The sequence below is a fragment of the Eleutherodactylus coqui genome, chromosome 5 (assembly GCF_035609145.1).
Source record: "Eleutherodactylus coqui strain aEleCoq1 chromosome 5, aEleCoq1.hap1, whole genome shotgun sequence".
In the NCBI taxonomy this organism is placed as follows: Eukaryota; Metazoa; Chordata; class Amphibia; order Anura; family Eleutherodactylidae; genus Eleutherodactylus; species Eleutherodactylus coqui.
Window position 1 is genome coordinate 34,501,297 of NC_089841.1, and position 21,665 is coordinate 34,522,961.

Sequence of the window (21,665 nt, forward strand, 5' to 3'; positions counted from 1 at the left end):
TTCTGATCACCACACATCATACACAGCTCTACTCTATCCATACTGATCCCCACACATCACACACAGTACTACTACTCCATCCATCCTGATTCCCCACACATCACACACACAGCTCTACTCCATCCATCCTGACCCCCACACATCACACACACAGCTCTACTCCATCCATCCTGATCCCCAAACATCACACACACAGCTCTACTCCATCCATCCTGACCCCCCACACACACAGGTGTACTCCATCCATCCTGATCCCCACACATCACACACAGCTCTACTCCATCCATCCTGATCCCCACACATCACACACACCTCTACTCCATCCACCCTGATCCCCCACACATCACACACACAGCTCTACTCCATCCATCCTGATCCCCCACACATCACACACACAGCTCTACTCCGTCCATCCTGATCCCCCACACATCACACACAGCTCTACTCCATCCATCCTGATCCCCACACATCACACACACAGCTCTACTCCATCCACCCTGATCCCCCACACATCACACACACAGCTCTACTCCATCCATCCTGACCCCCACACATTACACACACAGTTCTACTCCATCCATCCTGATCCCCACACATCACACACACAGCTCTACTCCATCCATCCTGATCCCCACACATCACACACAGCTCGACTCCATCTATCCTGATCCCCACACATCACACACAGCTCTACTCCATCCATCCTGATCCCCACACATCACACACACAGCTCTACTCCATCCATTCTGATCCCCACACATCACACACACAGCTCTACTCCATCCATTCTGATCCCCACACATCATACACAGCTCTACTCTATCCATCCTGATCCCCACACATCACACACAGTACTACTACTCCATCCATCCTGATTCCCCACACATCACACACACAGCTCTACTCCATCCATTCTGATCCCCACACATCACACACAGCTCTACTCCATCCATCCTGATCCCCACACATCACACACAGCTCTACTCCATCCATCCTGATCCCCCACACATCACACACACAGCTCTACTCCATCCATCCTGATCCCCCACACATCACACACACAGCTCTACTCCATCCATCCTGATCCCCAAACATCACACACACAGCTCTACTCCATCCATCCTGACCCCCCACACACACAGGTGTACTCCATCCATCCTGATCCCCACACATCACACACAGCTCTACTCCATCCATCCTGATCCCCACACATCACACACACCTCTACTCCATCCACCCTGATCCCCCACACATCACACACACAGCTCTACTCCATCCATCCTGATCCCCCACACATCACACACACAGCTCTACTCCATCCATCCTGATCCCCCACACATCACACACACAGCTCTACTCCATCCATCCTGATCCCCCACACATCACACACAGCTCTACTCCATCCATCCTGATCCCCACACATCACACATAGCTCTACTCCATCCATCCTGATCCCCCACACATCACACACAGCTCTACTCCATCCATCCTGATCCCCCACACATCACACACACAGCTCTACTCCATCCACCCTGATCCCCCACACATCACACACGGCTCTACTCCATCCATCCTGATCCCCCACACATCACACACACAGCTCTACTCCATCCATCCTGACCCCCACACATCACACACACAGTTCTACTCTATCCATCCTGATCCCCACACATCACACACACAGCTCTACTCCATCCATCCTGATCCCCACACATCACACACACATCTACTCCATCCACCCTGATCCCCCACACATCACACACACAGCTCTACTCCATCCATCCTGACCCCCACACATCACACACAGTTCTACTCCATCCATCCTGATCCCCACACATCACACACACAGCTCTACTCCATCCATCCTGATCCCCACACATCACACACAGCTCGAATCCATCTATCCTGATCCCCACACATCACACACAGCTCTACTCCATCCATCCTGATCCCCACACATCACACACACAGCTCTACTCCATCCATTCTGATCCCCACACATCACGCACACAGCTCTACTACATCCATTCTGATCCCCACACATCATACACAGCTCTACTCTATCCATCCTGATCCCCACACATCACACACAGTACTACTACTCCATCCATCCTGATTCCCCACACATCACACACACAGCTCTACTCCATCCATTCTGATCCCCACACATCACACACAGCTCTACTCCATCCATCCTGATCCCCACACATCACACACAGCTCTACTCCATCCATCCTGATCCCCCACACATCACACACACAGCTCTACTCCATCCATCCTGATCCCCACACATCACACACACCTCTACTCCATCCACCCTGATCCCCCACACATCACACACACAGCTCTACTCCATCCATCCTGATCCCCCACACATCACACACACAGCTCTACTCCATCCATCCTGATCCCCCACACATCACACACACAGCTCTACTCCATCCATCCTGATCCCCCACACATCACACACACAGCTCTACTCCATCCATCCTGATCCCCCACACATCACACACACAGCTCTACTCCGTCCATCCTGATCCCCCACACATCACACACAGCTCTACTCCATCCATCCTGATCCCCACACATCACACATAGCTCTACTCCATCCATCCTGATCCCCCACACATCACACACAGCTCTACTCCATCCATCCTGATCCCCCACACATCACACACACAGCTCTACTCCATCCACCCTGATCCCCCACACATCACACACGGCTCTGCTCCATCCATCCTGATCCCCCACACATCACACACACAGCTCTACTCCATCCATCCTGACCCCCACACATCACACACACAGTTCTACTCCATCCATCCTGATCCCCACACATCACACACACAGCTCTACTCCATCCATCCTGATCCCCACACATCACACACAGCTCTACTCCATCCATCCTGATCCCCACACATCACACACAGCTCTACTCCATCCATCCTGATCCCCCACACATCACACACACAGTTCTACTCCATCCATCCTGATCCCCACACATCACACACACAGCTCTACTCCATCCATCCTGATCCCCACACATCACACACAGCTCTACTCCATCCATCCTGATCCCCACACATCACACACATAGCTCTACTCCATCCACTCTGATCCCCCACACATCACACACACAGTTCTACTCCATCCATCCTGATTCCCCACACATCACACACACAGCTCTACTCCATCCATCCTGACCCCCACACATCACACACACACACACACACACACACAGGTGTACTCCATCCATCCCGATCCCCACACATCACGCACAGCTCTACTCCATCCATCCTGATCCCCACACATCACACACAGCTCTACTCCATCCATCCTGATCCCCACACATCACACACAGCTCTACTCCATCCATCCTGATCCCCACACATCACACACAGCTCTACTCCATCCATCCTGATCCCCACACATCACACACAGCTCTACTCCATCCATCCTGATCCCCCACACATCACACACAGCTCTACTCCATCCATCCTGATCCCCCACACATCACACACACAGCTCTACTCCATCCATCCTGATCCCCCACACATCACACACAGCTCTACTCCATCCATCCTGATCCCCACACATCACACACAGCTCTACTCCATCCATCCTGATCCCCCACACATCACACACAGCTCTACTCCATCCATCCTGATCCCAACACATCGCACACACAGCTGTACTCTATCCATTCTGATCCCTATACATCACACACACAGCTCTACTCCATCCTTTCTGATCCCCACACATCACACACAGCTCTACTCTATCCATCCTGATCCCCCCACACATCACACAAGCTCTACTCCATCCATCCTGATCCCCACACATCACACACAGCTCTACTCCATCCATCCTGATCCCCCACACATCACACACACACCTCTACTCCATCCATCCTGATCCCCCACACATCACACACACAGCTCTACTCCATCCATCCTGATCCCCCACACATCACACACACAGCTCTACTCCATGCATCCTGATCCCCCACACATCACACACAGCTCTACTCCATCCATCCTGATCCCCACACATCACACACAGCTCTACTCCATCCACCCTGATCCCCCACACATCACACACAGCTCTACTCCATCCATCCTGATCCCCACACATCACACACAGCTCTACTCCATCCATCCTGATCCCACACATCACACACACAGCTCTACTCCATCCATCCTGATCCCCACACATCACACACACAGCTCTACTCCATCCATCCTGATCCCCACACATCACACACACAGCTCTACTCTATCCATTCTGATCCCCACACATCACACACACAGCTCTACTCCATCCTTTCTGATCCCCACACATCACACACAGCTCTACTCTATCCATCCTGATCCCCCCACACATCACACAAGCTCTACTCCATCCATCCTGATCCCCACACATCACACACACACAGCTCTACTCCATCCATCCTGATCCCCACACATCACACACACACAGCTCTACTCCATCCATCCTGATCCCCACACATCACACACAGAGCTCTACTCCATCCATCCTGATCCCCACACATCACACACAGCTCTACTCCATCCATCCTGATCCCCACACATCACACACACAGCTCTACTCCATCCATCCTGATCCCCACACACATCACACACACACAGCTCTACTCCATCCATCCTGATCCCCACACATCACACACACACAGCTCTACTCCATCCATCCTGATCCCCACACACATCACACACACACAGCTCTACTCCATCCATCCTGATCCCCACACACATCACACAAACACAGCTCTACTCCATCCATCCTGATCCTCACACATCACACACAGCTCTACTCCATCCATCCTGATCCCCCACACATCACACACAGCTGTACTCTATCCATCCTGATCCCCCACACATCACACACACAGCTCTACTCCATCCATTCTAATCCCCACACATCACACACACAGCTCTACTCCATCCATTCTGATCCCCACACATTACATACACACAGCTCTACTCCATCCTTTCTGATCCCCACACATCACACACAGCTCTACTCTATCCATCCTGATCCCCCCACACATCACACAAGCTCTACTCCATCCATCCTGATCCCCACACATCACACACAGCTCTACTCCATCCATCCTGATCCCCCACACATCACACACACAGCTCTACTCCATCCATCCTGATCCCTCACACACAGCTCTACTCCATCCATCCTGATCCCCCACAGATCACACACAGCTCTACTCCATCCATCCTGATTCCCACACATCACACACAGCTCTACTCCATCCATCCTGATCCCCACACATCACACACAGCTCTACTCCATCCATCCTGATCCCCACACATCACACACACACAGCTCTACTCCATCCATCCTGATCCCCACACATCACACACACACAGCTCTACTCCATCCATCCTGATCCCCACACATCACACACACACAGCTCTACTCCATCCATCCTGATCCCCACACATCACACACACACAGCTCTACTCCATCCATCCTGATCCCCACACATCACACACACACAGCTCTACTCCATCCATCCTGATCCCCACACATCACACACACACAGCTCTACTCCATCCATCCTGATCCCCACACATCACACACACACAGCTCTACTCCATCCATCCTGATCCCCACACATCACACACACAGCTCTACTCCATCTATCCTGATCCCCCACACATCACACACACAGCTCTACTCCATCCATCCTGATCCCCCACACATCCCACACAGCTCTACTCCATCCATCCTGATCCCCCACACATCACACACACAGCTCTACTCCCATCTATCCTGATCCCACACATCCCACACACAGCTCTACTCCATCCATCCTGATCCCCCACGCATCACACATACAGCTCTACTCCATCCATCCTGATCCCCACACATCACACACACAGCTCTACTCCATCCATCCTGATCCCCACACATCACACACAGCTCTACTCCATCCATCCTGATCCCCCACACATCACACACACAGCTCTACTCCATCTAACCTGATCCCCACACATCACACACACAGCTCTACTCCATCCATCCTGATCCCCCACGCATCACACACACAGCTCTACTCCATCCATCCTGATCCCCCACACATCACACACACAGCTCTACTTCATCCATCCTGACCCCCACACATCACACACACAGCTCTACTCCATCCATCCTGATCCCTCACACATCACACACACAGCTCTACTCCATCCATCCTGACCCCCACACATCACACACACAGTTCTACTCCATCCATCCTGATCCCCCACACATCACACACACAGCTCTACTCCATCCATCCTGATCCCCACACATCACACACAGCTCTACTCCATCCATCCTGATCCCACACATCACACACACAGCTCTACTCCATCCATCCTGATCCCCACACATCACACACACACAGCTCTACTCCATCCATCCTGATCCCCACACATCACACACACACAGCTCTACTCCATCCATCCTGATCCCCACACATCACACACACACAGCTCTACTCCATCCATCCTGATCCCCACACATCACACACACACAGCTCTACTCCATCCATCCTGATCCCCACACATCACACACACACAGCTCTACTCCATCCATCCTGATCCCCACACATCACACACACACAGCTCTACTCCATCCATCCTGATCCCCACACATCACACACACACAGCTCTACTCCATCCATCCTGATCCCCACACATCACACACACACAGCTCTACTCCATCCATCCTGATCCCCACACATCACACACACAGCTCTACTCCATCCATCCTGATCCCCCACACATCACACACACAGCTCTACTCCATCCATCCTGATCCCCCACACATCCCACACAGCTCTACTCCATCCATCCTGATCCCCCACACATCACACACACAGCTCTACTCCCATCTATCCTGATCCCACACATCCCACACACAGCTCTACTCCATCCATCCTGATCCCCCACGCATCACACATACAGCTCTACTCCATCCATCCTGATCCCCACACATCACACACACAGCTCTACTCCATCCATCCTGATCCCCACACATCACACACAGCTCTACTCCATCCATCCTGATCCCCCACACATCACACACACAGCTCTACTCCATCTAACCTGATCCCCACACATCACACACACAGCTCTACTCCATCCATCCTGATCCCCCACGCATCACACACACAGTTCTACTCCATCCATCCTGATCCCCCACACATCACACACACAGCTCTACTTCATCCATCCTGACCCCCACACATCACACACACAGCTCTACTCCATCCATCCTGATCCCTCACACATCACACACACAGCTCTACTCCATCCATCCTGACCCCCACACATCACACACAGCTCTACTCCATCCATCCTGACCCCCACACATCACACACACAGCTCTACTCCATCCATCCTGATCCCTCACACATCACACACACAGCTCTACTCCATCTAACCTGATCCCCACACATCACACACACAGCTCTACTCCATCCATCCTGATCCCCCACGCATCACACACACAGCTCTACTCCATCCATCCTGATCCCCCACACATCACACACACAGCTCTACTTCATCCATCCTGACCCCCACACATCACACACACAGCTCTACTCCATCCATCCTGATCCCTCACACATCACACACACAGCTCTACTCCATCCACCCTGATGCCCACCTGATGCCCACACATCACACACAGCTCTACTTCATCCATCCTGACCCCCACACATCACACACACAGCTCTACTCCATCCACCCTGATGCCCACCTGATGCCCACACATCACACACAGCTCTACTCCATCCATCCTGATCCCCCACACATCACACACAGCTCTACTCCATCCATCCTGACCCCCACACATCACACACACAGCTCTACTCCATCCATCCTGATCCCCACACATCACACACACAGCTCTACTCCATCCATCCTGATCCCCCCCCCCCCACACACATCACACACACACAGCTCTACTCCATCCATCCTGATCCCCCACACATCCAATAGGGATCAGGACCAGCATAGCAGAGTCTTGCAGACAGTGATCACTTCCGGGTCATGTGATCTCTGACTCCTCCCACACACGTGATCACATGATGGTGACATCATCACAGGTCCTGTAAACTGGAGGCTGCTGTTGGCTCTGCAGGTCTGTGTTCCCTCATGTCAGGTCAGTGGGTGGATTAACCTCTTCCGGACTGCTGAGGGTAGGGTTGTCACCCGACCAGTAATTCACCAGCCTGGCTGTTTTTTTTTTGTTGTTGTTTTTTTTTACCGGCCCCATTAGAGGCCGGTATTTTTGAATGTTTCCCGCAGGTGTATTAGCTTTTTACCCCCCATCTCCACACCATTCGCAACCTGATCGGTTTGGATTTACTCATTCACGGTGATTGGTTGTTTCAGTTGGCTGCTTCATGGTGATTGGTTATTTGGTTTGGGTGATTCACGGTGATTGGTTGTTTTAGTCGGCTGATTCATGGTGATTGGTTATTTGGTTTGGGTGATTCACGGTGATTGGTTGTTTCAGTTGGCTGATTCATGGTGATTGGTTATTTGGTTTGGGTGATTCACGGTGATTGGTTGTTTAGGCTGGCTCAAGTAGAGGTTTTGTTGAATAGGGATATATGCTTCCTGCAGGGAGATCCTGGTTGAGCGGTCAGTGGAGCTCACAGCCGGCTTTGATCTCCTCATGAACTGGTGGCGATCAGAGAGTAGATTCTCCTACATCCAGAGATCCAGCCACCTGCTCCGGAGATCAGGCACTGCTAATAGTGTATGGGCTGCTAGGTGGAAGGGTCACCTGACCAGACTGAAAGGGGCGGGGCTTATCATTAATGCAGCTCTATAGGAGGAAGAGGAAGCTGCTGCTGCGGCGAAAGGTAATGAGGAGGAGGAGAGGCAGCAGAGTGTGTGGAATTAAAGGAGAAGCAAAATGCTGTGATAAGCCACGCCCCTTTCCCATGGACAGTATTTTTTTGTGACAAGGAGGGGGATTAACCCCTTCAGGTCTGATAGTTTTAGTCTAGTAATAAAAATAACCAAATAATCTACATTTCAGTGTTCGGATCTTTCTGGTATTTTGGGGCGACAATCCAATAGTCCTGACTTCGCCGCGGTCACATGACCGTATCGTAATGGTAGTGTAATATTCGCAGCGTGTTACCCGCGTATCCTTATGTATGTACTGCAGATGTTACACGTGTAAAAACAAACACAAGCAGGGAGTGATGGGAGAGGTTGCCCAAACCCTTGCGCCCCAGGAAACCCCCTTCTGGCGCTCACATGACCGCGCAGACGTCATCTTCTTGTGCTTTCCTGTGTTAGTGAGAGCCGGCGCTCTGAGAACCGTGTCTTCACCAGAGGATGGCGCTCTCTCGGCTCGGCTGGTGTTTTCCACTTTTGCGCAGCCACATCTGATGCATGAGAGCAATGAGTGCCGATATCAGAGGTCACCATGGGATGTATATAATGGCCCCCAATATCCACAGACAGGTACTGTGTATAATGTCACCACCGGAAGTTAGGGGTAGTGATATAATACAGCACTGGATGATGAGAGGCAGCGGCGGCGTCATCAGCACAGCAACAGGTTGTAGCAGCAGCGGCGGCGGCATTGATTTTTGCCTGGCATGGAGGGTTAGGGTGACTTTTCCTTTTAGGCTTACATATAATGTAAGCCTAACACGAAAACTAACCCTAAGGCCAGCTTCACACGAGCGTGACGGGCTCCGCAGCGGAATATTCCGCAGTGAAGCCCGTCAAGGCGCCCCCCAGAGACCCCATACTTACCAGCGGAAGATAGCGTGAAGACGCTTCCCCGCCCACCGCCGTCGCGTCATATGACACGCCCACCGCATCACATGACGCGGCCGGCCGTGTCACATGACGCGCCGGCCGCGTCATATGACACGCGGCGGTAGGCGGGAAAGCGTTTTCACGCTATCTTCCGCTGTGTTACAGCGGGAGATAGCGTGAACGGACGGCTTCCATTGACTGCAATGGAAGCCGTCAGCGCGTACACCCGCGGCAAATAGAGCATGCCGCGGGTGAGGACGGGAGATTTCACGGTGCGAAATTCCGCGGTGGAATTCTGCATCGTGAGCATTGAGCTATTAAGTTCAATAGAACCTAATAGCAGGGGGCAACGCAGCGGATTTTTGCCGCGAATTTACGCGGCGTAAATCCGTTCGTGGGAAGGAGGCCTAACCCTCCAGGCCAGGCAAAAATCAATGCCGACGTTGCTGCTAGGAGCATTCAGAAATCTGCCAATCGGGGAGCTAGGGGCATGACAGGGGCATTCCTCCAGTCAAACCCCTAGCTTCCGGTGGCATCAAGGTACAATAGTACCCCACAGACAACAGCTCGGATGGGTCGGTGGTCCGTGGAGGCTTCTGCTTCGGCTGCTGCAACTTCTGTGGGTCTTTTATAATTCCCTTTGCTTGTCTCCTAGCAACATGCGTAAAAAATGGTGCAAATATGCAAAATAATTGTGTATGCGGTGTGTCCAGAATGCCCTCATGTAGGACAATAGGCTCTGATGTGGATCATATGCAAAACAATACGCTTGTGTGAGCCCGGCCGTACCGTTTCCCCGAAAATAAGACGTGTCTTATATAAATTTTTGCTTGCAAATATGCGCTACGTCTTATTTTCAGGGGGTGTCTTATTTTTCAATGAAGAAGAATTCACATTTATTATTTAACAAAAAAAAAGAACACTTGTAATCAGGGATGATATTGCAACTTCCGGCCACCAGGGGGAGCTCATCACAGCAGACGTGTACAGCAGGAACAGAATGTACAGCATCGCATTTTCCGGCCAGCAGGGGGAGCTCACGACAGCACACTTGTACAGCATAGTAGGGACAGGATAATGGAGGCAGGAGAAGGGGTAACGGCAGACTGTCTGCAGATCTACCAGTACATCTGGCAGTAGGAGACAACAGGGATGGCAGCAGGGGACGGGCCTCTCTACATGCCTGCACATTTACAAGCGACGGCCGCAGAAGGGAACATCAGGATCGGCGGCAGGTGACTGTCTTCATGTCCTGCATGCAGCTGCTCTGCAGCGGACGATGAAGGTAGGGGACAGCGGCAGCGGGCTAAAAAGAATCACAGCTGCATGCTCTGGTGTTCTGTTCGGCGGGCATGCTTACATACAAACACACTTTACTATGCCTTATTATCGGGGGGTGCCTTATATTTGGGAATTCTTAAAATGTCTTACTATGTCTTACTTTCAGGGGGTGCCCTATTTCGAGGAAACACTGTAGTAGTAATTATAATCTTTATTTGTACAGCGCCAACTTTATTCCGCAGCGCTTTCGAGGCACATGGGGAAAACAAGCAATACGAAGATTACAGAAGTTACAAAAGTTACATAGTAGTGGTATTCAATTGCGGGGCAGGAAGTGTACATAATAGGCAAAAGTGGAAAGCCATAGGGAGGGCCAGGTGGCATATTGTGGGGGTGGGGGACTAGATCAGGAGGTTTGGTATGCTTCTATGATGGGGTGCATCTCTAAGGCACATCTGAAGTTCCATACATCGTGGATTGTCCGGATTTTTGGGGGTAGAGCGTTCCAGAGGATCGGTGCTGCTCTAGAGAAGTCCTGGAGGCGAGCATGTGAGGTTCGTATTAGAGGGGTACTTAATATGAGTGTGTTAGCATATCAGAGTGAGCGGGCTGGGTGGTGTACAGTCAAGAGGGAGGCGATGTACAGTGGCACGGTGCCATGGAGGCTTTATGAGTGAGGGTAATGAGTTTGAATTTAGTTCTGTAGTGTATGGGAAGCCAATGCAGCAACTGGCATAGTGTAGAGGCATATGAGAAGTGGCTGGACAGGAAGATGAGCCTAGCTACTGCTTTTAGTATGGATTGGAGGGGGGAGAGTCAGGTGCAGGGAAATCCGATGAGCAGTGAGTTGCAGTAGTCAAGTCTGAAATGGATGAGGGCAACGAGTGTCTTTAGTGTGTCCGTGGTGAGGAACGGCCAGATTTTAGTAATATTACTGAGGTGCAGGTGGCATGTTCGGGCCAGAGATTGGATATGGGGGGCGAAGTAGAGGTCAAAATTCAGTGTGACTCCTCCCCCCCCCCTTTCCCGCCCAGGGCAGCAGGTGTGCTGTCTGGGGGTTATGATGGTGCCAGATACTCATATAGAGATGTTGGGAGAGCTTGAGGATGAAAAGATAAGAAGGTCAGTTTTTGAGAGGTTGAGTTTGAGAAAAAGGGAGGACATGGTGTTAGAGACAGCAAAGAGACAGTCGGTGATGTTTTGGAGGAAGGGTGCTGAGATGTCGCGGGATGAGGTGTATAACTGGGTGGCATCAGCGTAGAGATGGTATTGAAGGCCAAATCTGAGGATAGATTGTCTGATTAGGGCTGTATAGATAGAGAAGAGAAGGGGACCAAGGACCGAACCCTAGGGGACCCCATTAGCAAGTGGGAGCTGAGAGGAGATTGAGCCAGCAAAGTAGATGCTGAAAGAGCGGGCAGAGAGATTGGAGGAGAACCAGGAGAGAGGTCATGGTCAACAAATGCAGTGGAGAGATCAAGGAGGATTGGTAGGGATTAGTCACCCAAGATTTTGCTGTCATCAAGTCGTTTGATACTTTTATGACGGCAGTTTTGTCGAATGTAGGGGCGGAAGCCGGTCTGAAGGGAAACAAGGAGGAGATAGTTATCAGAGAGAAAGCATATGAGGCGGGAGTAGACCAGGCATTCAAGTAGTTTGGAGATGAAGGGGAGGTTGGAGATGGGTCGGTAGTTGGCAGCGGCAGTCGGGTCAAGGGTCGCTTTCTTTAGCAGCGGGGATATGATAGATTGTTTGAATGAGGAGGTAAAAATACCGGAGGTCAGACAGAGATTGTAGATAGTGGGGAGGTGGGTAATGACAGCAGGGAAAAGGGACCGGAGGATGTGTGAGGAAAAAGGGTTGCTAGCACTGGTGGTGGGGCTAGCAGCAAAAAGCAGGCTTTAGACTTCTTCCTCTGCCGTTGGTTCTGGTATAGATGGTGAATGAGTGGTGGATGCAGCGCTGAAGAGACCGGGATCGGGGGTAGCCATGTAATGTTTGGAGATCTCTTTTCAGATGTTTTTGATTATTTCTTTCAAAGTAGGCGGCTAGCTCTCCAGCACTGAGATCCATCATGAGGGCCTGTTCTTTGAGGCTGAGGAGAGAGTGGAAGGTGTCAAAGAGTCATTTGGGGTTGTTGGTTTGTGAGGAGACGAGGGAGGTGTAATAAACTTGTTTGGCATAGTGGAGGGCGAGGTTGTAGGTTCTAAACATGAATTTGAAGTGGGTGAAGTCTGCGGGCTGTTGGTATTTCTGCCAGTTGTTTCAGCACACCTAGAGCGACGCTGGATGAATCGCGTTTGGGGCATGAGCCAAGGTTGTCGTGGCTCAGGACATGGGGAATGCTGCTTCATGCAGGATGCATCTGAGGGTGGTAGAGTAGTGTTCGGCCGCCAGGTTGGCGCAGGAGAGAGATGGGGGACAGGGAAGACTGTATGGTCTTGGCAAACTGCTGGTGTGGACAGTATGGAGATTATATGTATATTATACAGACTTATATCATCTGCTGTCTCTACTTTAATATCTCCTCCAATGTTTCCACTTATTTTATCCAGTAAATTTATTTTTTATTTTCAATTTCTGTGTTTTTTTTTTTTTTTAAATTGGATTATCTTTCTTTCCCCTCAGGTCCCCGCAGTATAGGATCTCCTGTTGTTCTTTTCTACATAAGATAATTTTCCTGATCAACCTGTCAAGGATGGAAAAGGACAGAAACAAGATGGTGGAAAGTGTATTAAATATCAGCCTAGAGATACTCTTCCAGGTTACTGGAGAGGTAAGAGATTCTGATGACGTCACATTACATCATTCTTATCTATGGTAACAACAGATGATGTCACTGGAGAGGTGAGAGATTCTGATGATGTCACATTACATCATTCCTATCTATGGTAATAACAGATGATGTCACCGAAGAGGTGCTGGACTCTGGAAATGTCTACAGTGATATTTATTACTGTCTCCCCATATACAGGATTACACAGTAGTGAAGAAGACCTCTAGTGATGGCTGTCGGACCCCTGTGTGTGATGGATGGGGAAGACCCCTTAGCCCAATCACGGGGTCCACACCTCACCCCCTTATACATGAGGACATCAATGTACAGAAGATTCTAGAACTCACCAACAAGATGATTGAGCTGCTGACTGAAGAGGTGATACTGCAGGGGATGCTGGGACATCCTACAGTAACAGCACTAGAGGCTTCTGGGTGATGACTGTATATTGTATTGTCAGGTTCCTATAAGGTGTCAGGATGTCGCTGTCTATTTCTCCATGGAGGAGTGGGAGTATTTAGAAGGACACAAGGATCTGTACAAGGAGGCCATGATGCAGACCCGCCAGCCGCTCCCATCACCAGGTAATAGACAGGACTAAATACACGGGGACTTTATTATCTGTATGTAAAGAATGACTTCAGTGTCTGTCTGTGTTTCCTGCAGTTCCATCCAGTAAGAGAAGCCCACCAGAGAGATGTCCCCGTCCTCTTCTTCCACAGGACCACCAGGTAGATGGAGATGTCCCTCTGATCTGTAGACTGCTGTGAAGCTCTTGTCTTCAGTCTTATTAGATGTCTTCTCCTTGTGTGATGAGGCCGGTGGAGATGGCAGGATTACCGCTGACCAGAGACATTACATGTTGTCGGGATCTTCTCCCAGTTTTCTGGCGGTGGAGACTGCTGGTGGGAATAAGGAGCCAACAGGTTGGATTTATATCTATCTGCTCCTTTATGTCCCCCGAGACAAACAGCGGATGTGTCTGGTAGACGCTGATCTCCTCCACTGAGACAACGTGCAGCGCGTCTAGCCATGCCGGATATACATGTGTATGAGGTTCCTGAGGGATCATTGATCCGCCATCCAATATCTATGTCCGGCTTCTAGACCTGCAGCCATGTGGCTCAGATAACTACTCCTGTCAGGTCATTTTTGGTCATCATGATGATTAATGATCTTTTCTGGTCATGTAAAACCTTCCACACGACTTCTCCAACTGTCTGCTGACTGTTACAATCTTTCTCTCACAGCTTTTGTATCAGGATGAAGATCTGACCGATATTAATACTATGGAGACAGATGTGAGGGGGGATCAGCGATGTAAAGAAGAGATTCCTACAGGTAACCGCTCAGGTGAGTAGTGACCACTAAATACAGCAGAGAAGAGTCACAGATTCTCCTCGGTCAGCGGCTGCAGATAGTTATGTAGATTTATAAGCTCTGTGATCTGTCAGTTTCCGCTGGATGTTCCCCCATTCATCCAAAGTGCAAACTAAATGTGGATGACATGTGATACCGTTATAGGCGATAACACAGGATGAGCGTCTATGATATGGGTGTAAAATCCATCTGTAGTCCGGATATATAATATATCTATGTGAACGAGGCCGATTCCTTCATCGTTTGCTGTCAGTACTATTGAGAGAAGAGTATCTTCCCAATTTTAGAACTAAGGAACCATTAGCTCCTATTAGGCTCCTAGAATCCAGATTGTGAAGACATAGACCCGGATAACAGAAGATTCCTTGGAGGATGGAAGGTTGGTGCTATGAGTGTCAGGAATGCTTCTCTACAGGGACTGGAAGGAAGAGACCTGGATGCCGGATCATCATTATCATATAACAAATCTCACTGCAAGCAGCAAAGATTAATATCATCTTGGGAAATTTCCACCTCCGGACCTTTTTTTTTAAATGTACACATTATATTTTATTTGTACCATTTAATATGCAAGCCATATTGAAAGTGCGTTGGATGGAGGGGGGGGGGGGGTTAATGACATTGAAAAAGAAGCTAGATTACAAAGGTGAAGATCAAGTAGTTCTACAGATCTGCTCCAATGAACTGAGCTCTGTCTGTAAGTTGCAAATCTGGACACCTTCCTCAAAGAAGAGCCAAGCGGTGATGATGCTCCAACAAGAGGGCATCATTTATGGTCAGAGGAAAAAATGTTTCATCACCAACACAAAAGGGGGTTCTTAGAGCAGTGAGATTGCGAAACTCTTTGCCTGAGGACGTGGTGCTGGCAAAATCGATAGAGGAGTTTAAGAGGGGACTAAAATGCCTTTTTAGAGCGCTATGATATTGCAGAATATAGACATTAGGTGTCCAGCAAGTTGTTAATCGGGGTTTTGGAGTCGGGTAGGAACTCTCAAAACGTTAATCCAGGGATTATTCTGACTGCCATTATGGAGTCGGGAAGGATTGTTTTTCCTGCAAATAGCCTAAATTGGTTTCTGCCTCATTGGAGTTTTTTTTTTCCTTCCTCTGGATCAACAAGGGGGGCTGGAAACAGGCTTAACTGGATGAACATTGTCTTCTTTCAGCCTAACGTATGTTAGCACTGCCCCCTAGAGGTTTTTGAGTGATGCTGTTTCTCTGACTAGTAAAGGGGAACACTGTATGACCCCCTTTGATAGCATGGCTGGTGACGCGATCAATTTCTTATCTGCCCACAAGATACTGCTGTGGCACCACCCCTAGAGATGAATGGTATGACGGCACTGGTCCACCTTGTGACTGCGAGCAGTGATGTGGCTAGATTACCCAATTTGTCTTTAGAGTAGGAAGAGCCACATAATGGTGCTATTAGCTGGAATTTGGTGTACGCTATATAATGTACACTGGAGGTTAGTACAATTTTGGTCGTACTGGAGTGGCTGCTGCATTAGGGAAGAGGCCCTGAATAGTCATGAAAAGTGTGGTGACTGGAGTGATCCAAAGAACAGTTCAATGAATGGGCTAGAGGAGTTTTCCTCCAACTTCACCAAAGTTTTTGTGCAAGAGCAAGATTGCCCATGTGTGCGAGGAGAGGGAGTCTCCATTCTTTGTGAGTAGAGCAAGGAACATAGCTGCAGACAGAATGGCTGCAGTAGATGTCAACCATGCTAAACAGAATACGCCCCGGTACTCATACATATTTAATATCTGAATAAAACTGCACAACTGGTGTTTTACATAATAATAATAATAAACTTTATTTGTATAGCGCCAACATATTCCGCAGCGCTTACATAGACAGGGAATACAGAAAGACAAAAGTACAAACATTACAGAACCACGGTTACATAGTAATCAGTTGATGGAAACAATAGGGGTGCGGGTCCTGCTCCAATGAGCTTACATACTACAGATAATGGGGTGATACAGAAGGTAAAGGGGCTGGAGATGTGCACGGTATGGCGAGGTGGAGAGTGAGGGATGCTATACACAGACAATGGTCAGACATTTAGCCGTTTGACGGTAGAAAAGGTATGACTGCAGGAGCGGTTTATGATGGCTAGCAGGGATTGCAGTCAGTAGGTCAGGGAGCATGTTATTCGGCAGAGTACAGAGGGGTTTGTTTAGGGAATTCGGTATGCCTCCCTGAAGAGGTGCGTTTTTAGAGCACGCCTGAAGTTCTGCGAGTCCTGGATTGTTCGGGTAGCTTTTGGTAGTGCGTTCCATAAAAAAGCAAGGTTGTAGCTCATATTTTGATCAAAAGAAGGAGGCCCATCTGCCATGTCCAGGTGAACCTTATTGAATGGATTCCTAATTTATAAGGACATTTGTCTTTGGACCCAGAAATCCTCCAAATGAATCTTCAATGTTACCGTGTAACCCGGTATCCTGGTTCCTCCTCCACTCTACCCTGGTTTATGATAAAGTGCATGCAGCACTAAGGAAGTGTATGAGATGGACACTACATAATAGCTCTGTCTCACTGGATCGTTTATAGTTCTGTACTGAACATTGTGGCATGGTGACAGGTACACTGACATATGAACCTATGAAGATGGAGGCTTCGCCACAGAATGGGAAAGCTGCAAGATAACAGCCTGGTGGCAGAACATTATGATTACTAGTCTTCTCTATGTCTCTTAGATTGTGATCTGTTTGCTTATTACTGTCTAATAGCAGTTTGCTGTGCGACTTCTAAAGAAATGTTCTAACATATCATTATCATTTTTACTTATGTTCAATATTAGTAAATTCTGCTTTATTCTTGGCAGATGACGGTAACGGGAGCTCAAAGGGACATCTGATATCTGCAGATTTTGAAGCAGATGATGATAGTAGACAAGATAGATATGAAGAACCTGCCATCATCCCAGATATCCCTTTAGCCCTTCACAACAAGAATCCATCATCTGATCTTCATATACAGGTTACATCTTCTAATGAATCACAGACTGATAAGCAAAAGAAAAGTCACAGTACACAAGAACATCATAAAGCTCACAGAGGAGAGAAGCCATATTCATGTTCAGAATGTGGGAAATGTTTTTCACTGAAATCAAATCTTTTTCAGCATCAGAAAACTCACACAGATGAGAAGCAATTTTCATGTTCAGAATGTGGGAAGTGTTTTTCAAATAAATCATATCTTACTAGACATCAGAAAATTCATACAGGGGAGAAGCCATTTTCATGTTCAGAATGTGGGATGTGTTTTTCACTTAAGTCATATCTTGTCAATCATCAGAGAACTCACACAGGGGTGAAGCCATTTTCATGTAGAGACTGTGACAAATGTTTTACTAACAAAGCAAATTTTGTTACACATCAGAGAAGTCACACAGGAGAGAAGCCATTTTCATGTTCAGAATGTGGGAAATGTTATTATATGAAATCACATCTTGTTTTACATCAAAAAGTTCACACGGGGGAGAAGCCATTTTCATGTTCAGAATGTGGGAAATGTTTTACAAATACATCAAATCTTGTTGTACATCGAAGAATTCACACAGGAGAGAAGCCATTCTTATGTTCAGAATGTGGGAAGTGTTTTTCAACTAAATCACAACTTGTTATACATCGAAGAATTCACACAGGAGAGAAGCCATTTTCATGTAGAGAATGTGACAAATGTTTTACTAACAAAGCAAATTGTGTTGCACATCAGAGACGTCACACAGGAGAGAAGCCATTCTTATGTTCAGAATGTGGGAAATGTTTTAGTAATAAATCACATCTTATCAAACATCAGAGAATTCACACAGGGGAGAAACCATTTTAAGGTTCAGAATGTGGGAAATATTTTACTCAGAAATCACAAGTTGTTTATCATCTAAAAACTCACACAAGAAAGTAAATATTTGCTTTTTTAAACTCATCTAATTAGCAAATGGAACAAGAAGAAAATACAAAAAGATGACTTCGTGTACAGCATTTTTCTTGAAAAAATACCTCAGTTCAAATTGCCTTTTTTTCCAGGCATTTTGGCTTTCTTTTAATAATTTATTTATTTTTTTGCAACCTCAGCAGGGTGTAGCTTTGGAACTTGTTATTCTGGCGTTTTTTCTAACAGCTTCTTAATTAGGGCGGCTTCACAGGACTGTATTTGCACATGCTGACTAGAGAATACAACCCATTGATATCAGTTTTTTGCACACTCGAAACAACACAACAATTGCCCGATTTACTGCCGCATGTTAGCTGAAAGCCATTACTTTCTTACTTGTATGTTATGGAAATTAAATAAAAATCATTTGGGAAAAAAAAAAACTCTGTACGAACACAGCGTTTCTGTTTGTGGTGTTTTCTGGAATCGTTTTACATTTTTGGGCTCCGTGATTTTTGCTTTGCGGTGTTCTTTTCTCATGCAGTGTGATGTATATTTTGCTTGAGAAAGGCATGTTTTGATCGCCGAAACGCGTAGCAATAAAACAGGTATATTTATTACGGACCGGAGGTCTGTATTCATTTTAACCCTTGGAGCGCGGGGAAGATTTTTTGCATTTCTCTGTGGTATTTTCTCTGTAAAGCCCTGGTCATCCTGTGAGCTTTCCTTCCCGATCTGCTGTCCGCAATTATTGAGGAACAAGGATAAGGAGGATGAGAGGCTAAGGTGGACACTAGGTGCCGGCAGATATCCACCCAGGGTGATCTGCTGAGCACCAGGTGAGTACCGTTTATTTTCTATTGGTACTATTGTGAAGGACTATTTCTTTCAAGATGAGGCGCTGATATATGTCTTTCCTGCTATTCACGCAGTGTGCGCCAGATATGGTGGTTTTTCAGGCATATTTTCATAGGTTTCTACGATGTAAAAGGTGTTGTAAATGTGGGAGTAACAAGAAGTCCACTTTGTGGGAATTCTTTCCACGTAAATTCTTGCTAAAATCTGCATGTGGCTTTGCCGCAGATTTCCGTCCAGATTCTCTCAGTAACTTTCACACATTGTGTAGCAGCAGTAAGGGCTCGTTCACATGATTCTTATGCAAGATTACATGATGTGCACAAAACTCGCGCGAATATGAAATCTATTCTTTTGATTTCTAGCATCACTGTAAGGAAGAAAAAAATCACAGCATGTTCTATGTTTGACGTTCCTGTGGAACGTTTCATGTTTTGTTTTCAAGGAGACCAAAAACGCCATCACATGATGCTTGCATGCTGTGCGATGTGAGATTTCCCATTAAAATCAGTGGGAGGCACTTGCAATCCTTTCACACCCATGTGATGATTGCAATTTCAAAAACACTTTGCAATCCCGTCAAACACACACATTGGCAAGCACAATGTTATCACGCTTGCCCGTGCAAATGTAGCTTAAGGGCTCCTTCACACGGGTGACAAAGTCGCGTGATTTTGTAGCGTTGCTTTCCTATTGGTTAATTCACACATGCAATGTTTTGTAGCATGCAACAACCCGGTACAAAAACCTCGCAGGTCCCATTATATGCCCGCGACATGTGAGGTTTTGTAGCCCATGTTTCCCTATGGAGCCTTCCTATCTGTTGCATGGCATTGCACACAACTTTGACATTAGGAAATCCTACTGTCAAAGCCCTAATCTAAGTCCTAGCTGCAAGAAAAAAAGAGGAAACGCATACATCCCCTCTCCGGGCTGTCAGCCTGGCTGCATCGTCTTCCCCAGGTCCTATTCACCTTCATCTCTTCTGGCTGGGTATTGAAAAATCCCCACCTCCTGGAAGCGCTGATAGTGATTGCCTGATGCTTAGCCAATCGCAGCCAGCGCTTGATGAACCAGCCATTCATCCAGTGCTGGCTCTAATTGGCTAAGCATCAGCCAATCACTGCCAGCGCTTCCCGGAAGAGATGAAGAAGAGAAGTGCTAGGGACCAGGAAGAGGCTGCAGTGGAACCCTGAACAACGCTTCTTCTAGGTGGTGTATGCTTTTTTTAAAAGAATATTCTGCACTTAGGGAATATTTTCAGCGTAGGACTTATATTTCAAGCCCCCTACCCCCGTCCCCCCAAAAATCCTTGCATGCGGTGCTACAAAGTTGCGCGACTTTGTAGCACCACATTCTACTTTGTAGCGCTACAAAATTGCGGTATTGCCGCAAGAAGACGCAGCGATATCGCACGAACCAGCGTTACGATATCACTGTGATTTTTCTCGCGGGGATGCTGTGTTACCTGTGTAAAGGAGGCCTAAATGGAATCTGACAATCCTTGGATGTTCTGCTGTAGATGGGACGCTGCAGATCTCTTCTCCTGTGACAATCCTGGGATGTTCTGCTGTAGATGGGGCGCTGCAGATCTCTTCTCCTGTGACAATCCTGGGATGTTCTGCTGTAGACGGGGCGCTGCAGATCTCTTCTCCTGTGACAATCCTGGGATGTTCTG

General features: G+C 48.1%; 1 protein-coding gene across 1 annotated transcript; it reads left to right on the forward strand.

Moving 5' to 3' along the window:
- The first annotated feature begins 14,901 nt into the window (after positions 1-14,901).
- Positions 14,902-19,509, forward strand: LOC136628736 (zinc finger protein OZF-like). Its single transcript, XM_066604837.1, has 3 exons — positions 14,902-14,925; positions 15,120-15,222; positions 18,081-19,509. Exons 1-3 carry the CDS (start codon positions 14,902-14,904, stop codon positions 19,085-19,087), a joined length of 1,134 nt encoding a protein of 377 aa, XP_066460934.1. The 3' UTR covers positions 19,088-19,509.
- The last annotated feature ends 2,156 nt before the right edge of the window (positions 19,510-21,665 follow it).